The sequence below is a fragment of the Hylobates moloch genome, unplaced genomic scaffold, assembly GCF_009828535.3.
Source record: "Hylobates moloch isolate HMO894 unplaced genomic scaffold, HMol_V3 SCAFFOLD_10, whole genome shotgun sequence".
Lineage (NCBI taxonomy): Eukaryota > Metazoa > Chordata > Mammalia > Primates > Hylobatidae > Hylobates > Hylobates moloch.
Window position 1 is genome coordinate 12,321,077 of NW_026652285.1, and position 22,160 is coordinate 12,343,236.

At 48.3% G+C, this 22,160-nt stretch overlaps 2 protein-coding genes across 8 annotated transcripts in view; one reads left to right on the plus strand and one right to left on the minus strand.

The window, feature by feature from the left end:
- Positions 1–20,478, minus strand: part of MMP28 (matrix metallopeptidase 28) — a 42,277-nt gene extending 21,799 nt beyond the window's left edge. For 5 of the 6 annotated variants that reach the window (XR_004249699.2, XM_032163011.2, XM_058445081.1 and 2 more), the window contains exon 1: positions 7,850–8,421. Coding sequence is in view for 5 of the 6 variants with exons in the window: in XM_032163011.2 (XP_032018902.1) it covers positions 7,850–7,960 (111 nt within the window). In the remaining variant the exon portion in view is untranslated. Of the gene's footprint in view, positions 1–7,849; positions 8,422–19,696; positions 19,787–20,124 lie in introns of those variants that run through there. The other variant, XM_058445082.1, reaches the window with a different exon arrangement.
- TAF15 (TATA-box binding protein associated factor 15) overlaps positions 20,422–22,160 on the plus strand; it is a 38,116-nt gene continuing 36,377 nt past the window's right edge. For both annotated transcript variants that reach the window (XM_032163006.2, XM_032163007.2), the window contains exon 1: positions 20,422–20,596. In XM_032163006.2, the coding sequence (XP_032018897.1) occupies positions 20,590–20,596 (7 nt within the window). In that variant the 5' untranslated portion in view covers positions 20,422–20,589. The remainder of the gene's footprint in view (positions 20,597–22,160) is intronic.

Genomic DNA, 22,160 nt, shown 5'->3' on the forward strand with positions numbered 1-22,160 from the left:
GGGCAGGGGGGTTAACTCAGCTCCTTTCCTTTATTTTGGGTAAAGGCTTCCCCTTCCCTCTGCCTGACTCCCTTTCTTTTTCTCCTTCTTTCCTTTGTCCTTCGGTCTTTTTTTTTTAGTCAGAGTCTTGTTCTGTTGCCCAGGCTGGAGTGCAGTGGCATGACCTCAGCTCACTGCAATCTCCGCCTCCTGGGCACAAGCGATTCTCCTGCCTCAGTCTCCCAACTATCTGGGATCACAGGCGTACACACCATGCCCGGCTAATTTTGTATTTTTAGTAGAGATGAGGCTTTGCCATGTTGGCCAGGCTGGTCTGAAACTCCTGACCTCAAGTGATCCACCTAACTTGGCCTCCCAAAGTGCTGGGATTACAGGTGTGAGCCACTGCACCCAGCCCCTTTGTCCTTAGTCTTATAGTCACAAAGTTCTGTCTAGGTGTAACCTAGATACCTCTTGCTATAATCCCTGCTCCTTCTTTCTCTCTCTCTCACTCTTTTTTCTTTTTCTTTTTTTTTGAGATACGGTCTTGCTCCGTCGCCCTGGCTGGAATGCAGTGGCGTGATCACAGCTCACTACAAACCTTGACTTCCTGGGCTCAAGCGATCCTTGTACCTCAGCCTCCTGAGTAGCTCAGACTACAGGTATGTGCCATCGTGCCTGGCTAATTTTTTAATTTTTGTAGAGATGGCGGGGGGGGGGGGGGTCTCTCTATGTTGCCCAGGCTGGTCTCGAACTCCTGGCCTCAAATGATCCTTCTACCTTGGCCTCCCAAAGTGCTGGGGTTATAGCCATCATGAGCCATTGTGGCCAGCCCTCCTTTCATTTTCTGTCCTTAAGGAAGATGGAAAACACTAGCCAGTTAGTCTTTATCCAGACCACATCTTGTACTCTTTCTCTAATGCCAAGTAACTATACTGTATGGACTCATGGTTCTCACTAGACTTGTGGGGGCTAAGTTTAGGGCACAAAATAATGCCTTGATCAAGGGTGGGTTTAGGGAGATATTGTCCAACCATGTCTCCCTGCTATTAGGGTCATGCTTCCACTACCCAAATCCTGGTAATTGGCTAGACAAGTGCTTTTCCACCAACTGTGGTCCTCTAGGACCCTTCAGAGCCTCTTCTGCACTTCTATTCACCCTATACCCATGAGTCACTGAGCTAAGTTCTTGGGAACGGCTTCCACACCCAGGTTTCTGGGTTTCTGACTCACAAAAAGTCAAATGAATGGCTCTGGGGTATGAGAAACAGACACTGCATCTGGGGGTGGATACTCCACAGAAGCTCCAGTGTCTCCCTGGAGAAACGAACTATCCAGCTCCTGGTACTGGCACACTGGGAGTAGCTGTACAGATATAGCTAGACCACCCAGTGGAAGGCAGGTCCTGAAACTACTGCCTGGCTGTTCTAAAGAAGGTCCAAGCAAAGCAAATGATAGATAGATCCCTTGGGAATCTGTGTTACCCAAGCACAGGACAGTGTCTGGCTTGGAATGGGAGTGGGGGACAGGCTGATGATGTCATCTGTTAATTCTCAATCTTGCAACTCAGCAGAGCATGCTCTTCCTACCTACTAGTGCTGTGAGCAGCTCTAGTTTTCCTAAGTGGGCAACAATGAACTTGTTTGTTCACAACACAGCTTTGTAAGCAGTTAGTCTCCTCCCTGGCAAAGACCACTCTGGAAAGGCCTCAACTTTATTACATTGTGTGCACAGAGGGGACATATAGAACCAGGGTACAGGAATACACACAGGGTACAGGAATACACACAGAGACTTGAGAACACAGGCACATCCAGACAGATAGACATGGACACAGAGGCAGATGATGTACACACACAAAGGCACACACATATATAGAGGCACAAGCATACAAGCACACAAAGCCAAACAGTGTTAGAGCTAGAGAGAATCTTAGAAGTCATTTAAGAAATTTAGCCTTCTTATTTCACAGGAGAGGAAACCGCAGCCAAGTGAAGGAACTACCTATGATCACACAGCTGTTTTTTATTATTTATTTATTTCCTGTGTCCTTTTGGTTTAATTTGTTCTTTCTTCAGATTCTTAAAGTGGAAGCTTAAATCATTGACCTAAAACTTTTCTTCTTTCTTACTATAGGAATTTAAAGCTGTAAATTTCATTTAAAGCACTGCTTTAGCTGCATCCCACAAATATTGATATGAAATGTTGTATTTTCATTATTATTTAGTTTCATTGCTCTGATGATTTCTGAATCAACTCATGGGTCATTTAGGAGTGTGTTGTTTAATTTCCAAATATCTGGGGCTTTGCTAGATGTCTTATTGTTACTGATTTTAAAATTAGTTCTGTTTTGGTAAGAAAACATAATTTGCAACATTTAATTTTTTTTTTTTTTTTTTTTAAGACAGAATCTCGCTCTGTTGCTCAAGCTGGAGTGCACTGGCGTGATCTCGGCTCACTGCAACCTCCACCTCCAGGTTTCAAGCAATTCTCCTGTCTCTGCCTCCCGAGTAGCTGGAATTACAGGCACACACCACCATGCCTGGCTAATTTTTGTATTTTTAGTAGAGACGGGGTTTCACGATGTTGGCCAGGCTAGTCTCGAACTCCTGATCTCAGGTGATCCACCCGCCTCAGCCTCCCAAAGTGCTGGGATTACAGGCATGAGCCACCATACTCAGCTTTTTTTTTTTTTTTTTTTTGAGATAGAGTCTCGCTCTGTTGCCCAGGCTGAAGTACAGCAGCGTGATCTCAGCTCACTGCAACCTCCGCCTCCTGGGTTCAAGCAATTCTGCCTCAGCCTCCCGACTAGCTGAGATTACAGGCGTTTGCCACTACGCCTGGCTAATTTTTACTATTTTTAGTAGAGATAAGGTTTCAACATGTTGGTCAGGCTGGTCTCCAACTACTGACCTCAAATGATCCTCCTGCCTTGGCCTCCCAAAGTGCTGGGATTACAGGCATGAGCCACCACACGCAGCCTTTTGCAAAATTTAAATTTTTTAAATGAACTGAGAATTATTTTATGGCCCAGCCTATGGTCTCAGTTGGTAAATTATTGATATGCACCTGAAAAGAATGTGTATCTGGAGTTCTCAAGCGTAGTTTTCTATCAACATCAATTAGGTCCAGAAGGTTTACAGTATTGTTCAAGTCTGCTACATCCTGACTGATTTTTTTTGGTCTATTTTTTCTATTCATTATTGGGAGAGTGGTGTTCAAGTTTCCAACTATCCAGCTCAAAAGGCCACATATAATATGATCCCATTTATATGAAATGTCCAGGATATCCAAATATATATACACAGAAATTAGTCTGTAGAGGCTGGGTATGGTGGTTCAAGTCTGTAATCCCAGCAATTTGGGAGCCTGAGGCAGGCAGATCATTTGAGGTCAGGAGTTCGAAACTAGCCTGGCCAACATGGTGAAACCTCCATCTCTCACTTCCCACTTGACACATCCCATTTCCCACTTCACACTGGCATTCCAATTCACAAATGTATTAATTAAAAAAAAAATGTGTAGAGACAGGGTTTCTCTATGTTGCCCAGGCTGGTCTCAAACTCCTCGGCTCAAGCAATCTTCCAGCCTTGGCCTCCCAAAGTGCTGGGATTACAGGCGTGAGTCACTGTGCCTGGCCACAAATGTACTAATCTTACAATAGTAGAATTCTATTTACCTGCCCCCGCTTGCCTTGTGCCATTGTCATAACTGTTACTTTTACATGTGTTTTAAAGTCCAACTTATGGCCATAAGGGGGCATGGCCATAAGTTGGACTTTAAAACACATGTAAAAGAAGTAGTTATGATAGTGGCACAGCACCTGGCTAAGGGAAGCAGGGGTGGGCAAATAAAATTCTACTATTGTAGAATAGTAGAATTCCAGCCTGTAATCCCAGCACTTTGGAAGGCCGAGGCAGGAGGATTGCTTAAGTCCGGGAGTTTGAGACCAGCCTGGGCAACATGGGGAGACCTCATCTCTACAAAAATATTTTAAAATTAGTTGGGCATGGTGGTGCGTGTCTGTAGTTCCAGGTACTCAGGAGGCTGAAGCAGGAGGATCACTTGAGCCTAGGAGATTGAGGCCGCAGTGAGCCATGGCTGTCTCAAAAAATAAAAATAAAGTCCAACTTATGATGTTATTATTTTGCTTTAAGCAGCCAGTTGTCTTTTATAGAAATTATGACAAGGGAAATAAATGTTTTATGTTTACTCATTTCCAAGCTTTGTTAGAGTAGGTCTTACTCTAGTTCATGGTGCTTACACATAAAGCATGGCATTGCTGGTGTTTTACATAGATGCCCAGGGTGTTAAGGAGTTTTTTCCATTTTGGCTGGCCCAGACTGCCAATATCTTCCAGAACTGCTCAACTTCTCCAGTCTTTTTTCCTGTTCTCAATCACATAGCAGTTGTTCTCTGGTAAGCATCACACAATCTCACCCTACACGTGCTAGCACAGTCCCCAGGCAAGGACTTGCAGTGAACCCTACACAGACTTACGGGAACCCCCTTCAGTATAGCTCCCTCCTCTGTGACGCACCGCTCCACAGATTCCAGCTACTTCAACAGCCCTGAACTCTGAGCTTTGTCCCTCAGCACAGCAGGACTGCTCTGTTCTGCTTGAGGTCTAGTTCCCCGCACTGCAGTCGGGAATAGTCTCCAAGCAAAGAACTGGGGCAACTGTGGGGCTCACTTTCTGGCTTTTCCTTCTGTGGATGGTTGTTCCCTAAATGACACAACAGTATCTCCCATTCCCACGTTCTTCTCACAATGTGACTTTAACACTCCTCCCAGCAATTGTGGGGTCTATGTTCCCTCCCCTTGAACCTGGGAGGCAGCTGTGACTGCTCTAGCCAATGCAGTGCAGTAGAAGCAACAGTAGGTCATAAAAAGGATATAGTTCCTCTCTCTTCTTCCCGCTCCCAACACTCATCCCCAGGACCCAGACACCATGTTATAAGGAAGCCCAAACTAGCCCACATGGACAGACCATGTGGATAGGTCCATGTGAAAAATAACTGAGGCCACCAGCCAACAGCCAGCATCGACTGCCAGATATCTAAACACACTTCAGATGATTCCAGCCCCAGACACTGTAGAATGGAGACAAGCTGCCCTGATGTGCCCTATTTGAAATTTCGACTCACAGTATCTGTGAACTTAATAAACGGTTGTTTTACTTCACTAAGTTTTGGGGATAATTTGTAATGTAGTCATAGTAACTAAAATACTCTCTTTAGGAATTGCAGCTCTGTGCTGTCTGTTGTCCAATGCTGAAAATAGTTGCCTTACATATTTTGTCCTGTTTTATTGTTGTGGGGGAGCTAGTCTTCAAATCCAGACTTTAAGCCGAAGCTCAGTTCTCTAAAGTAATGATAAAGGTAATAACAGCATTGAGAGCAACTTCCTTTTATAGACTGCTTTCTATGTCCTATGAACTGTGCTAGGCATTGTACATATGTTATTTCAATGAAACCATACAACAATTTTGTGAAATAGGCATTATTAACCCCCATTGTATGGAGAAGAAAACTGAGGTTTATAGAGGTTAAATGAGTTATCCATGGTTTACGTACGGGTTTGTCTGGCACTGAAGCTCATGCAATTAACCATATACAAAAACACATATGGACATAGACACATCCCCCGTTGTGTGTATATATGTAATAAATGTATATATACACACACACGTACATGCACAGGCATATAGAGACACATACATACCCATTACACGTTTCCAGAGTTTTTATGCTTTTAAAATATTTTCTTGTTCTCAGAGTTAAAAATCCCCTTCCCCCAATTTATGTTAAATAGACTGAAAGAAACTCAATCTGCTGGATATTAAGTTTCCCAAGCATACCCCAAGATGAAATTCTCTCCATCTGGGGCCACCACAGGCATGGGCAGCAGAGATATGCCTTTGTTCCCTTGCCAGGGATTGCCTGGGACCCGCACTTGCAGTGAGGTGGGGTGGGACTCTTAACAAGACTTGGCTTGGCAGACAGAAGCCTTCTCCTGGGGCTGCAAGGACTCTGTACTTGATGTTGTAAGAGTCTCAATTCAGAGAAACAAAGTGCTTCTCTGAATATGCAGAGAAACCAGAGAGCACAGAGCAAGAGCCCAGTCCTAGGAAGGGGAGGGGTGGAAGGCGACGAGAGATGATCCCTTGTTGAAGCAGGGTCATTTCCAAATATTCCCCAGTAGTGATGGGAGCTGGCTGATGGAAGAATGAGGCATTCAGAGAGGGCCTTCTTCATTCTGCAGTTTCCCCAAATTCAGTTTGCCCTTCTAGGGAAGGGGAGTAGGGAGGATACTGAGAATCTCTCCACGGGCAGTTTGAGGGCAGGAAAGAAGCTCTTAGAGGAGCAAGAGTCTCAGGGCAGAGCAGGCTCAGTAATTCAGAACCTGTTCATATTCCAGCTGGATGCGGTGGCTCACGCCTGTAATCCCAGCATTTTGGGAAGCCGAGGCAGGCAGATCATTTGAGGTCAGGAGTTCGAGACCAGCCTGGCCAATATGGTGAAACCCCATCTTTACTAAAAATACAAAAATTAGCCCGGCATGATGGTGCATGCCTGTAATCCCAGCTACTCAGGAGGCTGAGGCGGGAGAATCGCTTGAACCCGGGAGGCAGAGGTTGCAGTGAGCCGAGATCTAGCCACTGCACTCCATCCCGGGCAACAGAGCGAGACTCTGTCTCAAAACAAAAACAAAACAAAACAAAACCTGTTCATATCCCTTCTCCTTAAAATAGTGGAGACCCTGGCCATATTCTTGAGAAGTAAGAACACAAGCAGACATGCTTCTTTGGGGGAGGAAAGAAATGATACTGTTGTGTTACTACAATCACTTTTTTTTTTTTTTTTTGGAACAGAGTCTCACTCTGTTGCCCAGGTTGGAGTGCAATGGCAGGATCTCGGCTCACTGCAACCTCTGTCTCCCGGGTTCAAGTGATTCTCCTACCTCAACCTCCCGAGTAGCTGGGATTACAGGCGCCCGCCACTACGTCTGGCTAATTTTTGTATTTTTAGTAGAGACGGGGTTTCACCATGTTAGTCAGGCTGGTCTCGAACTCCTGACCTAAGGTTATCCGCCCGCCTCAGCCTCCCAAAGTGCTGGGATTACAGGCGTGAGCCACCGCGTCCGGCCTACACTTTTATCTAGAAAATAGACGCCCTATATTGATCCCCACCCCTACCTCACAAAAAAATTCCCCTTGCGCAACCTACAACAAGCAAGTTGAGTCCAAAGCAAGAAAATGGAAAGGGAGCTCTCTAAGGTTCACCTTCCCGCCCCCTTAAGTTCAGTCCTGAAGCCCCGTTTAAAGCTCCTTAGAAGCAACTCTTGAGAGTATACTACTCTTGCCCATTTTACAGGCAAAGAAACTAGTTCTGAGAAGTTTAAATGGCTTGCCCAAGCTGGTCAGCGGCGGCCCCCGGCCAGGAAGCCAGCGCTGTGTCCCGCGTCCCGGCCAGCCAGCGGTACCCTCTCCACAGCACCAAACTGAGGCTTCCACACGGTTCTGGGACATCCGACGAATGAACGTCATTCTCCCCAGCCTAGGTGGTGAGAGAGAGTGGCTCCGTGCCAAACTAGGGTAGGATGTCCCCTCTGGGCTCTTGCCTGTCTGTCCGGTCTCGTCTCTGCACCCACCCCAGCCCATCAGTGCGGATCCGCGTGCCTGTGTGGTTCCAGCCTGGCACGGGGAAAAATCTGCCCGGCTCTTTATGTTCAAGTGCGAAGGGGGCGGAGGACAGGGGTAGGGTAACGCAGATTGTCTGCTCACAGGGGACTGCCGGGTGGCCTGACTGCCGAGTTCTGACAGGTCTCAAGCACGCGCACCGCTCTCCGCCAGGTACACACCGCGTACCTCCGCCTCCTTGCGCAGCTCCTGGCCTCCGCGCTCCGTGGGCTGGGCGTCCAGGCGGCCCCACAGTAGCAGCGGCAGGGCGCGCAGCAGGAGGCCAACGCGCGCGACCATCTCGCCGCCTCCGGTGCAGCCCGGCTTGGGGAGCTACTGCGCGCAGGGAGCCAGCAGGCAGTCAGCCGCGCCCGGGACCCCGGGGATGGGACTGCTCTGCGCCGCCCCCGCACGGAGAGGGACTGTCCCGGGGTTTCGCCAGTGCCCTAGCTGCGCGCGCTGGGCCGCTCCTCCGCTGCCCTTCGCCGGGAGCCGGCCAGAGGTCGTCCAGCCCGGGCAGTGCGTGCCCGCGGGTCCGCCGGCCCCAGGGACCGAGGGAGGGAGGAAGGAAACGCAGGCGGAGGGGGCGGAGGCCCGGCACTCCCGCCCCACCCACCCCGCTCCGCAGCTGGAACACGCGGCGGTCCCGGAGCCTCTTCCGTTCGCTTCACAGCCTCGCCCTGCGCCCGCCACCGCCCTGCGGATCGGTCCTCTCGCCCGCCACCTCCAGTTGACCCGGATCTGTCCAGGGAGGGTGAAGGAAGAAAGGCCTTCTCCTGGCAAGCATGGCTACCTAAGACTTCGATGAAGAGAGGTCCTGGTCTACCAGAGGGTCGTTGATTGTTTCAGCTGGGTGAGGAGCGAGGCCCCCACCCAGGGTCGGGGTGCGAGAGAAGGAGCACAGAGCTGGAGTCAGAACGGTTTGAGTTCCAGACTTGCTCCTTTGCTAGTCCTTTGAGTCCTGCCTCAGCCCCCTGCTGGCTGTGTGGTCTTGCACCAGTCACTCACCCTCTCTGAACCCACTTTTCTCATCAGTAAATGGGATAATAAGAATATCGCTATTCTGTGACTGTTGGGGAGATTTAATGAGATAACAACGCCTGTAAATTACTGAACAGGGTGCATGGCATCACGAAGTGTGCACTTAATAAGGGGTAGACTGCAGCTGTGTGATCTTTGGCAAAGCATTTAACTACTTCGAGCGTGAGTTTCCTCATCAATAAAATGACAGCATACGATATTTAGTGCCCAGCGTTGCATGAGGATGAAAAGAGAAAATGAGTGTAAAGTGCCTGATTTTATATACCCCATAAGGATGAAGTGAAACGGTTTACGTGAAAGCCTTTGCTAAACTCATATTGAGCAAAAAGTAAACTGTTTTCATTATCTGTCTGTGTAACTGAGAGCTGGTTGCTGTCTCACTTCTACTCAGTTCACTACTTCGTAAAATGCAAATGGAAAATGATACTGAGCTCTGGGGGTCATTGTGGGATTAGATGAGTTAATGTGTGTAAAAATAATCTGGAATCCCTAAAGTGCTGAACAAAAATAATGCTGTGTTCCAACCCTAAGGCTCAGGTCCTCGGTATCACACAACATTTTTGTACTATTTAGAAAAATACACCACTTGTGTGGAGGAATTGGAAAAAGCCCTTTTAATAGACATTTTATGTGTGTATATATGTACATACGTATTTTTAAGACAGGGTCTTGCTCTGTCGCCCAAGCCGGAGTGCAGTAGCACGATCACAGCTCACTGTAGCCTTGACTTTCAAGGCTCAAGCAATCCTCCCATCTCAGCCTCCTGAGTAGCTGGGATTTCAGGCACGTGTCGCCGTGCCCAGCTAATCTTTTAATGTTTTATAGAAGAAGGGATGGAAAGATTCTGCCTGGAGAAAGAATTGGCAAACCTAGGTCTGACTCCAGCTTGGTCCACAGTGTCCTTATCAACTGATGATCATCAGAGCTCCCTGCCCAAAGCAGGGCTATCTGGCCTGGCCTGTCAAAATCCATCTATGGTAAAATCCATCTATGGTAAAAGCCACCATACATCATGCCATACCTGTAACCACAAACACACACACACACACACACACACACACACACACTCTCTCTCTCTCTTGCTTTCTCTCTCTCTAAGGTTGCCAGATGAAACAGAGGATACCCAATTAATCCTGAATTTCAGATTAATGATGAATAATTTTTTAGTATAAGTGCCCCAAATATTGCATAGCACCCAGTTACTTTTTAAAATATTCATTAATCTGAAATTCAAGTTTAACTGGCGTCCTATATTTTTATTTGCTAAATCTAGTAATCCTATCTCACTCTCCTTCAGAAGCTCCCTCCCCAAGGTCCACTGCAGAGTTTTGCTTGAATCAGCAGCCGTGTTACAGTCTGTTGTTTTTGGGGGGATATGGGTTGAGTACAGGGTCTTGCTGTGTTGCCCATGCTGGCCTCAAACTCCTGGGCTCAGACGATCCTCCAGAGCAGCTGGGACTACAGGCATGCACCGCCACGCCCACATCGCAGAAGGGAGGACCTTCCTACCAGTTGCCTGGCAAGGCTGGAAGCTCTCTAAGAGCAAGGGGCAGGCCAGCTTCATGTCCACTATCTCTGGGGCACCAACCCAGGCAGGGATGCTTCTTATGAATGTGCAGAGGGCATCCTCAGAGAGGGGGCATAGATGGCAAAGAGATCCATCCTCAATTCCAGAAATCTTGCGGCTCCCTGATGGGGATGCATCTGCACATCCTTTTTCTCATTGGTCTGCCCAGAGAAGTGCCTTTTTAAAATTGGTATGCCCAGGATGGATGCCCCTTTTTCATTGGTTGGTTGGAAAGTGAACAGGACCTGTTTCCAGTTAGTCTCCCTCAAAGGAATGCCTGTTTCTTTTTATTTCGTTTCTTTTTATTTCGTTCTTTAGAGACAGGGTCTTGCTCTGACTCTCAGGCTGGAGTACAGTGGCATAGTCAGGGCTCACTGCAGGCTTGACCTCTCAGGCTCAAGCCATCCTCCCACCTCAGCCTCCAGAGTAGCTGAGACTACAGGACACACCACCACGCCCGGCCAGGAATGCCTGTTTCTAAAATGTTTATTCTGGCTGGGAATGCCTGCTCTAAAATGTCTATTCTGACTGGGCATGGTGGCTTACACCTGTAATCCCAACATTTCAGGAGGCCGAGATGGGAGGATCACTTGAGCCCAGGAATTCAAGACCAGACTGGCCAACATAGTGAGACACACTATGTCTGTGTCACATCCCAGAGGTTCTCCATTTCAGCTTCACTGGGAAGAGACGGTAAGAGGAGAAGTCATGGTTCTCTGGAGTGCTGAATGTCTGGGAGGAGACAGGCTTGGCCACTTGGAAAGCTGATCCTGCCTCTCTCTGCATCCCAGCCTAGCTCTGGTCCCTGAACCCCTCAAACTAGCACCACTGTGCATTTGAAAGTTGACTTTCCCTATTTTCCTTTTGTGTTCTTGGTTGGATTATTTCATCCCATCCTTTCCTCTCCCTATGCCATCTCTGCTTGTGGTCACCTTGAAATGCCATCCAGACTTGAAACTGCCTGCAAGAATTTATGCAGAACAAAGCTTTCTCCACCCATATGCTTACTCTGGGCTTCAACCCTGCCTTTGTGTAGGATGTCTCTTTCCCGGGAAGATAACATATTTCCATGGTTTGAATTTGGGCAGCAGGAGGTTCCGGTTCTCTTCTTCCTCTGAAGATTACTCATAAATCCCAGAGCACCAAATTCTGTGATCTTCAAAATCCAGGGTCCTGTGAAGCCCCACAAGTGTGACTTGCTGTATGTTTTCATGTCTAGTACACATCCTGAGCCAAAATCACTTTGGATGGGGTGGGGAGGGTGGGCAGCAGCTTGCTGTGTGCATGCTGGGAGGATGGGAGGGAGTCCAAGGAGAAAAGGAAGATGAAATCAGGGCAGTTTATTGAGAAGAGACTCAGTTCATAGCAAGGGTATCTGGAGAGTGACTGGAGAATGGCTTTGGATCAGGGATTCTCAAACCATGACCCAAAGATTACCCACATCCAAAAGAATACTGTGGTGACAAGTCCCTATGTTAATCCAATACCATTATTTCCTCCTCTGGTAGGAATGGGTGTGGGGATGGGAATGAGGAGTTGGAACAAATGATAGTGATTAATACTTGTTGAGAAATTTAACATGGGCCACATATGTGCTATGTGCTTTACGTAAATCATGTCATTGACTCTTTGCAACTTCCTTATGAGAAAGCTACTATTAGAAGCATCCTAATTTTAAACATGAGGAAACTGAGGCACAGAGAGATTGTATCATTTGTCCAGAGTCACAAATCTTATAATGGTTTCTTGTTTTTTGTTTTGAGACTGAGTCTCGCTCTGTCGCCCAGGCTGGAGTGCAATGGTGTGATCTCGGCTCACTGCAACCTCCGCCTCCCAGGTTCAAACAATTCTCCTGCCTCAGCATCCCCAGAAACTGGGATTACAGGCGCCCGCAACTACGCCTGGCTATTTTTTTTTTTTTGTATTTTTAGTAGAGACGGGTTTTTGCCATGTTGGCCAGGCTGGTCTTAAACTCTGGGCTTCAGGTGCTCCACCTGCCTCAGCCTCCCAAAGTGCTGGGATTATAGGCGTGAGCCACTGCACCCGGCCACAAATCTTATAATGGAAACTGTAATTCAACCTGGATGCTATAACTCCAGATCTAGGGCCCATAAATACTACACTATCCTACCTCAAGTCAAATTTATAAAATGTGATTCTTAGATCACCTGCATTGAATCACTTGAAAAATTCAGATTCCAGAGCCCTACCCCAGACCTACTGAATTACAAATTAGTAAATACCAGCTTCCAGGAGGAAGATAGGTTTTCCCACGGTCTGTTTCTCTCCTTCCTTTTCTCCCTGTTTTGGCTGAGGAGATTCCTGACCCAGCTTGGATGGTAGTTCTCTTCACACCTCCTCTTCAAAGAGCTGTTTCTCCTCCCTCCCTCTCTCTGCACTGGGGCTTGGCTTAGATCCACAGTGCCTCCCAGCACTCCCAGAGTGGACAGGATTCTGTGGAACTCATGCCAGGGCCTGGGCATGTTGCCTGCCCAGGGGAGTGTTTGGCAGTGGCTGCTTCCCAGCCATTCCTCCTGCTCTGACAGAAGACAACAGCAGGACCCCTTGAATCAGGCAGGATGTGTGAACCTGGACAAGGTTCCTCTGGGCCTCAGTTTCTCTCTTTGTAATAAGAGGAACAATCAGCTTTGTCTCTGCCCCTTCCTCCTCCCCAGGAAGTGTGTGGAACACAATGTAGATTTTCTCAGGAAGAATTCTGGGCTCCGGAGACAGGCACTCAAGAGACCAACCTCAAACACATAAGCAGAGGAATAATTCGCAGAATAATGAGGACATGATGTTAGGTTGGGAGAGCTGAAAAGGAGGCCTTCCTGAGTTGTGAGGACTTTTGCTGTGATAATTTAAATTCATTTTTGAGCATAGCCTCTGCATTTTTAGCTGTGATTCAATTCCCGAAGCCCTGACTCTAGCAACCGTCTCTGCCTCTGGAAGGGAAATGTCCTCTCTCCGGCACGTGGGGATATGGTCTCAGCAGCCTGGGTCACATTCACAGGCATACCTCAGTGTCTGCTCCCCCTGTACGTGTACATATATGCTCATACGGGGCTAGAAAAAGTAAGAAATTTGGAGCAAGATAAACCTGGGGTTGAATCTCAACTTTTTCACATTCTGTGTGACTTTTGCAAGTCAACTAACCTCTCTTTCTGCCATTATAAAATGGGAGGGAAATAATTCCTGCCTTTTCTGCTATCCCGTGTGCAATGCGGAATAAGCTAGACAATTAGAAAGTGTTAAATCCAGCCGGGCACGGTGGCTCAAGCCTGTAATCCCAGCACTTTGGGAAGCCAAGGAGGGCAGATTACTTGAGATCAGGAGTTTGAGACCAGCCTGAAAAACATGGTGAAACCCCGTCTGTACTAAAAATACAAAAATCTGGCTAGGTGTGGTGGCTCACGCCTATAATCCTAGCACTTTGGGAGGCCAAGGTGGGAGGATCACCTGAGGTCAGGAGTTCGAGACCAGCCTGACCAACATGGAGAAACCCCGTCTCTACTAAAAAAATACAAAATTAGCCAGGCATGGTGGTGCATGCCTATAATCCCAGCTACTTGGGAGGCTGAGGCAGGAGAATCGCTTGAACCCGGGAGGCGGAGGTTTCGGTGAGCCACGGTCACGCCATTGCACTCCAACCTGGGCAACAAGAGCAAAACTCCATCTCAAAGAAAGAAAGAAAGTGTTAAATCCTGCGAAATGCTGGATATTGGGTGCACAGACCTGAAAGCACAGTCATGCATTCTGTGCACAGGTTCACACTGGAGCACGCTTACATCCAAATGACATACACAAACCTGCCCCAGGACAGTCACACGAGCACCTCTGCTCCTGGCAATGATCTGTGTCTCAGAGCAGCCCCATCTTCCCTAACTCTCATCATGGTCTAGCAGGGCGTCATCCTCTTCTTGTTTTTTACTCACACCAGGACCCAGCAGACTTGCAAGGAGCACAATAAAAGCCTGGCCAATCTGGCGCTGTGCCCCACTTCCCTTCCACATAAAGGCTGTCTAACCACCAGGCATCTGGCCTGAAAGCCTGGGCCAGGACCTGCTCAGCATCTGCTGCTTTGCTTAAAAGACCTGCTAACAGGAAAGTGTCTGGTTCCTTTCTACCCCAAACAGGAAGCGCCTGCCACTGTTGGGAGGACGGGATAGCCTGGTCATTTACAAGGAGCCTCCCTCTCCTGCACTGGAGCCTCAGAGTAATCATCCTGGCAGGGCCACTCTCTAGGAAGGCCAGGGGAGAAGGGCTTCAGGGACGCCTCCACTGGGGTGGGGGTGGGGTGGTGACAACAGCTACACACTGCCTGCGGGAATTGGCACCAGATGGTTGTCGTTCTTTCAACAAACACTCACTGAACACTTACTCTGTGCCCCATGGGAGACATTGGGAAGTCCTAGATAAGGCCTTTGAGCTTGAGGAGTTTAAAGACGAGACGGAAAGACAAGTCATGCTCTTTTTTCCCCCCATTTATTTATTCATTTATTACATGCCATTGTTTTTTCCTTTTTAAAAATGCTAGCGTTGGGCCAGGCGCGGTGGCTCACGCCTGTAATCCCAGCACTTTGGGAGGCCAAGGCGGGCAGATCACGAGGTCAGGAGATCGAGACCATCCTGGCTAACACGGTGAAACCCTATCTCTACTAAAAAAAAAAAATACAAAAAAATTAGCCGGGTGCCATGGCAGGCACCTATAGTCCCAGCTACTCTGGAGGCAGAGGCAGGAGAATGGTGTGAACCCAGGAGGTGGAGCTTGCAGTGAGCCGAGATAGTGCCACTGCACTCTGGCCTGGGCGAAAGAGCGAGACTCAGTCTCAGAAAAAAAAAAAATGCTAGTGTTGGACTGGGTGTGGTGGCTCATGCCTGTAATGTAACTTTGGGACGCCAAGGCAGGCGGATCGCTTGAGGCCAGGAGTTCGAGACCGGCCTGGCCAATGTGGTGAAACCCCATCTCTATTAAAAATACAAAATTGGCCGGGCAAGGTGGCTCACGCCTGTAATCCCAGCACTTTGGGAGGCCGAGGTGGATGGATCACGAGGTCAGGAGTTCAAGACCAGCTTGGCCAAAATGGTGAAATCCTGTTTCTACTAAAAATACAAAACTTAGCCGAGCACAGTGGCAGGAGCCTGTAATCCCAGCTACTCGGGAGGCTGAGGCTGAACCCGGGCGGCAGAGGTTGCAGTGAGTGGAGGTTGAGCCATTGCACTCCAGTCTGGGTGACAAGAGTGAGACTCTGTCTCAAAAAAAAAAAAAAATTAGCCAGGTGTGGTGGCACATGCCTGTAATCTCAGCTACTTGGGAGGCTGAGGCAGGAGAATCCCTTGTGCCTGGGAGGCGGAGGCTGCAGTGGGCCGAGATCGCGCCACTGCACTGTCTGGGTGACAGAGTGAGACTCTGTCAAAAAAAAAAAAATAGCCTACTGTTTCAGGCATTGTGCTGGGCACTGGACATTCAGAAAGGAATTATGCAACCCAACTAGAGAGCAAACAGGCAAGGCATGCAAGCCTTGAATTATGCAGTACAACTGTGAGTTCCAGAGGATTTCAAAAAAGGCAAAAAATCATCATGGTCTGGTTTTTATTTTGGTCAGAGCAATAACCTTTCCCTGCCCTCTAGAATCTATGCTTTAAACAGCAGGCAGAGTAATCCTGGTAAAGCAGGTCAGATCTTGCTGGGCCTCTCTGCTCAAATGGCGCCCTCTAATGGTTTCCCCTCTCACTCTAAGTGAATCCTTACAATGTCCTTACAAGGTCCTATACCATTGGTAGAAGGGTTGGGGAAGCCAAGCAGGGGATGCAGGCAACTCAGAAATGATCAATAGCAAGATGACTATAAGCTGTAGGTGGGGGGACAAAGGAAGGAGGCAGGTTACTAGGGCCAAGGAGCCAGGGTCACCAATGGAAACTGGAGCTCTGAGACCTCCCTGAGGCAGAGTGGGAGGGGGAAAGATAACCCTCTTCTTTCCTTTCTTCCTCTCTTCTTCCACCTAATTTCCCACCAGGTCTCCCCTTGACCAATTCAGGCTGAAAGATACCGCCAGACGGACTTTCTGAAACTGAAACAAGGCAACCCTGTAGGGGTCTGCTCCCCTGGGAGGACAGGAAGAATGGATCCAGGGCCAACAGGCCCAGTACCAAGACTTTCTTTTTTTTTTGAGGCGGAGTTTTGCTCTTGTTGCCCAGGCTGGAGTGCAATGGTGTCATCTCGGCTCACTGCAACCTCCACCTCACAGTTTCAAGCAATTCTCCTGCCTCAGCCTCCCAAGTAGCTGGGATTACAGGTATGTGCCACCACGCCAGGCTAATTTTGTATTTTTAGTAGAGGCAGGGTTTCACCACGTTGGTCAGGCTAGTCTCGAACTCCCGACCTCAGGTGATCCGCCCACCTCAGCCTCCCAAAGTGCTGGGATTACAGGTGTGAGCCACTGCGCTCGGCCTGGAGACTTTCTCAGATACATTCTGCTAAAGCTGATGTATAAAATGTACCTGCTGTCTTCCCTAAATATGCAGCCTGAGGGCAGGATGGAGGATGTAGAGGGAGCAGGATCTTGCAGCATGAAGAATGCCTGGGTGATTGCCAGGCGCGGTGGCTCAAGCCTGTAATCCCAGCACTTTGAGAGATCCAGATGGGTGGATCACCTGAGGTCGGGAGTTTGAGAGCAGCCTAACCAACATGATGAAACCCTGTCTCTACTAAAAATACAAAAATTAGCTGATTGTGGTGGCCCACACCTGTAATCTCAGCTCCTTGGGGGGTTGAAGCATGAGAATTGCTTGAACCCAGGAGGCAGAGAGCCAAGATCACGCCACTGCACTCCAACCTGGGAACAGAGTGAGACTCCATCTCAAAAAAAAAAAAAAAAAATGCCTGGGTGATGGCGAAAGTTTGTTGCAGATAACCATTTGCAGTGGAATCATTTCCAGGCAAAGACCTGGAAGGCAGGAGGGCACAGGAGTCAGTCTGTGGTAGAGAAAGAACCTTGGAAAGAGGCCCCAGAGCAATGCAGACCTGGGAGGAGTTCTTTGTATCAAGTGTGGGAGAACAGCGACACTGCGAAAAGAACACTGAGCATTGTCCAAAGGCCTGGGCATGAGTTCTCATCAGCTGTGTGAACTTGCTGAAGAGTTTCACCTCCCTGAGCTGCAGTGTCCTAATTGAGCAAATGTGGATAGCAGCACTACCTGTTTCATAGGCCCGTTTTAGAAATAATGGATATAGAAAATGTTAGTCCTTTGATTACATTCCTCAGAAGTTCCCCATTGTTTTAAATTTAATGTTCAAACTCCTCTGTAAGGCACACATGGCTCTTTAGAATGTGGCTTCTGCCAACTTTTTTCACTCCATTTATTACAACTCCTCACTCCTGCAACTCCATAGACCAGCCAGACTGAACCACTTGCAATTCGCAGAACTTTGCTCTCTCCCAGTCTTTGCAAATACAGCCCTTTCTGCCTGGAGCATGATGTTCCTGGTATATCCTCACTGCCTAATTCCTGTACTTTCTTCAAGTTCAGTTTAGGGGGCACCTCCCAAAGGAAGCCCTCCTCGATACCCCCCACCCTTCGTGTGGGCAAGGTGCCCTTCTTTTGTGTTTTCAGAGCACACTCTGCATCCTCCAATCCCAGCACAACTCCAATCCCAGCAGTTGATTGAAATCACAGGTTTGGCAGGACAAGATGGAGTTAGTGCAGGTCCTGATGCACGGGTGGCAGCAGGTCAGCAGACACGCAGCCTCTGAGACTATTTACAGACTTTTATCAGGGCAAATGATGTGAGGGTTGGTACATTAGTAGGGGAAGACAAATACGGAAACAAATACTATGAAGACAACAAGAAACTTTTTGGAACATGGATGGAGCTGGAGGCTATTCTCCTTAGCAAACTAACAGGAACGGAAAACCAAATACTGCACATTCTCGCTTACAGGTGGGAGCCAAATGATGAGAATTTATGAACACAAAGAAGGAAACGACAGACACTGAGTTCTACTTGAGTGTGGAGGGTGGGAGGAGGGAGAGGAGCAGAAAAGATAGCTTTGGGCTTAATACGTGGGTGATGAAATAACATGTACAACAAATCCCTGTGACATGTGTTTATCTATGTAACAAACCTTCACATGTACCCCCAAACCTAACATAAAAGTTAAAAAAAAAAAAAAAAGAAATCACAGGTTCACTCTGTTCCTGTTACGAGACTGTAGTTCCTGGAAGGCAGAGGCTCTCCTTCCTATTTCTGTCTCTCTAAGGCCTTCCAGAGCCCGTCACATAGTAAACCTCCAGAGATGGCAATTGAAGGAGGAGTGAATGAACAAATGGTGGTACAAACTTAAGGAGTCGATGAGTAACACTTTTGGTATTTCCTTCTTTGAAAAAAATTCTCAAAAAAAGAAAATAAATAAAAAAGAACAACCCTCTAGGTCCCTCTAGGGATCTTCTAGAATTACCTCTTCCCCTCCCCTCCATAACCCAATTCTCTTCTGTTGGACATGTCCATCTTCTCTGCTGGGCTGCCTTCCTCAATATATATGCTAAATAGTTTAATGGTTTTTAGTTATGAAATAATTTTCATTCCTTTAGTCTTGCTTGTTTGAATTTATCTAGAGCGTTCTGTGACCCTCTTTATCTAGAGTTGAGGGCACAATCACTGCTGGTATAATGGGGAGAGATGACCTCACGTCTTTTTTCTGACCTGAAGGCATTAACTCTGAACTTCCCTTTTCACCTCCACTGCAACCTGCTCCTCCTTTTGTTCCCTATAACAGTCAATGACACTACCACCCGGCCCCCGTGTCTATGCAGGAAACCCAGAATTCACCCCAGACTCTTCTCTCTCCACTACCCTCTCCAACCCAGGTGATCACTAGCTCTTGTCTAGTCTACCCCGGGGTATCTCTGGGATCGCTTCACTTACCTCTGTCTCCAGAGCTACTACCTAAGTCCAGGGCACTATCATCTCTCACCAAAATTACTGCATTGGCCACCTAATTGGTCTCTGCTTTTAAGCGCCTCTCATCCCCGTGCATTTTTCATTTGGCAGCCAGAAAATACAAATCTGATATTACTCCTCTCCTATAAAATCCTCTGGTGAGTGGTTCTCATTTCCTTCAAGATAAAGTGCGAACTCTAATGCATTTGACAAGGCCCTAGCTATTTAGCCCCTCCTTTTCGGGCATCATCTCCTTCTACTCTCCCCTTGAAGAACTACTTGTTACACAACTAGTCTGCAAAGTACTTTGCTCACTTCTTTACTCGGTCAACTTCTGCACATCACCTAGGGTTTGGCTCAGATACCATGCCCTCCCGGAAAACATCTTTGCTGGCTCTCTGAGCTTTTCCAGCCCGTTTCCTGCTACAGAGCCCAAGCGGCCTTGGGCCCACCCCGCTGGGCCGTGCAGCATTTTGGTTAAACTCACATGCAATGTCGTCGGGTTACAAGGCTTCAAATTCCACCTTGGCCGTTTACTAGCTGTACGACCTAGGTCAAATGAATTCTGTCTTCTCATCTGCAACATGGGGAAAATATTTCATCAATCTGTTGTGAGAATTAAATGAGATGATATAAGGTGCCTGACAAGAGTCAGCTATAATTACAGTGCTGAAAATTAAAGCTCGATCCCTCCGCCCCGCCACATTCTCAGGGTCAGATTTGTGTACGATTTCGTTTTAATGCACCCTTTTGTTCCAGCATCCTTGTTTGCTACTCGGCGAGACAGTTACAACTAACCGGGAGGCGATCAGGTACGCGAGCTGGTCACGACTCGCAGTCCCCGAACTCGCCGACTCCGAACGCCCCCAGGTGGCCCAAGCACTCTGCCGCAAAAGCACTCCAGCTAGGACGTACCATTCAAAATTGTAGGGAAAGAAAGGCTTTGCATAACCAAATAATCTGTGTTTATAAGGTCCCTCCTTTTTCGTTGCCTAACCGCAAATTCCAACAGACCCAACAAAGTGAGAAATAGGATTGTAAATAAGACGGAGCGAGTAGGTTCCACTTCCTCCCCGATAGTGACCGTGGCATTGGTACTTTCTCTTCTCAATTCCCTCTCAATAATGGTACGGCTAGCGGAGGGGGGAATAGAGGGCCCTGGGAAGGCCTCAGGGCTTGGCGGCTAATACCAGTGCAGAAACACCCCTCCTGCCTCGGCTTTGTGGTACCACCCGCTGCCCGCTGATTGGCTGCCGGGGTCCCGCAGTCCGCCTCATCCCGCCGCGCCGCTCTCAGTACAGCTCCGGCCGCCGCGCCGCCTGGCTTTCGTATTCCTTGTTCTCGGCGGGCTGTGGGGCTTCCGCGCCGCGGCCGTTAGTCATGTCGGGTAGGTGACTCCTTCAGCGAGCAGCGGCAGCGACGAGAAGGTCCTGGCGGGGTTGGGCTGTCTTCCCGCCCACCGGAGGGCCCTGAGGAGAAGCCTCCGGCCCTGAGGGAGGCTTGGGGTGGGGGGGCGGCCGCTGCCGCCGCCATGTTGAACTGGAGGCACGCACGCTCCCAACGGCTCTCCGGCTGCAAATCACGGCGGGAGCGCCTCGGGCCTCTTGTCTTATGACCCTGTCCTTGGAACCCGAGGAGACTTGCCGTTCCTGGGGGAGGGTGTGTGTGAGTCGGGGGGCGGAGGCCGTCTACGCCAGCGTAGGGGCGGGGGGAGCCGAGATTAGAGCATCAGCCTGAGAGAAGCGGTGCTTCTGGTTCTCCGCTCCGCCTCGGATCTTTCAGCGAGGCCTCGGGCCAGTCATCTCGCCGCCTCGTACCTCAGTTTTCCCATCCTCGAAGTGGAGCTGGGCCTGCCTCACTCACCCATTCATCAGGTGGGGGCCTTGACGCTCTGGGAGCCCTTTCAAAGGACGTTGCCTTACACGAAATCGTACTTATCGTTATTCACTCTGCAGTAACCACCTGGATTTGAGTTGGGGGTGTTTGCATAGTAATTCAGCTTCCTCTTCACTCTCCTGCCATTCGTCTTCCCCTCCAGTTTATCTCCTGAAAGAGTTTGAAAGTGAGCCTTGTCTGTTATTGATAAGCTCCTGTAGGTGTATGTGGCATTTACCTTAAAACATGCAGACCAAAGGAAAGGCAATCTTTTTTCCCCCCACAAAGCAGTTAACTTGGCAAAGGCCACCTATTGTGTGGAAGAGAAAGAGAGGCATTAGTCTCTTCAGGACAACCAGTTTGGATCCTGCTAAACCAGAATAAAAAGTCTAGAACATGGATGTCCTCTTGATTTAGCAGACCTACCTGTTCACACAAGGTCCTCTATTGTTAGGCTGCATCACGGGCCCGCAAAGACCCAGGTGTCTATCCACTTGCTAGAAACCATCATGAGAGTTAGATACCACTTTTCTCCTGGAAATATAGAACATTTCCTGAAACCGTATGGTTGAGGTGAAACAGGCATTTTGCAGTCTTATATGTTGAGTAAGGCCAAACCTGCCTAGTGTTGTAAAACCAGACAGAAAACCCAGGTACCCAGTCTTGCAGGATAGAAATGTGTGACTAAAATGAAGCATTGATCTGAGAAGACTACAGATTAGCGGGAACGTTTGGACAGGAGCATGCTATACATTACTTAGATCAATGTTGATATTTAAGGAGCCAGGATATTGATTTGTTTTTTAGGGGTGCCCATCTACTTCATGTAAGAGGCTATAAACTGCACTTCTTTCAGTTTCTACTTAATCCTTGTTCAAACAAGGAATTATTTCTTATTCCAAAGTAGACATTGGTACATCTTTTTCTAGGTACATAATTTGGGATGAAGTCTGGTAAAGCTCCTTAGAAGTGCTTATAGCACACCCTCACAAGAGTGTATCATCTACCCGTGGTTTAAACAGAAATTAAAATTCTACCCTCGTGGAGAAATTTACCAAGTTTTAATGGTTTCGGTC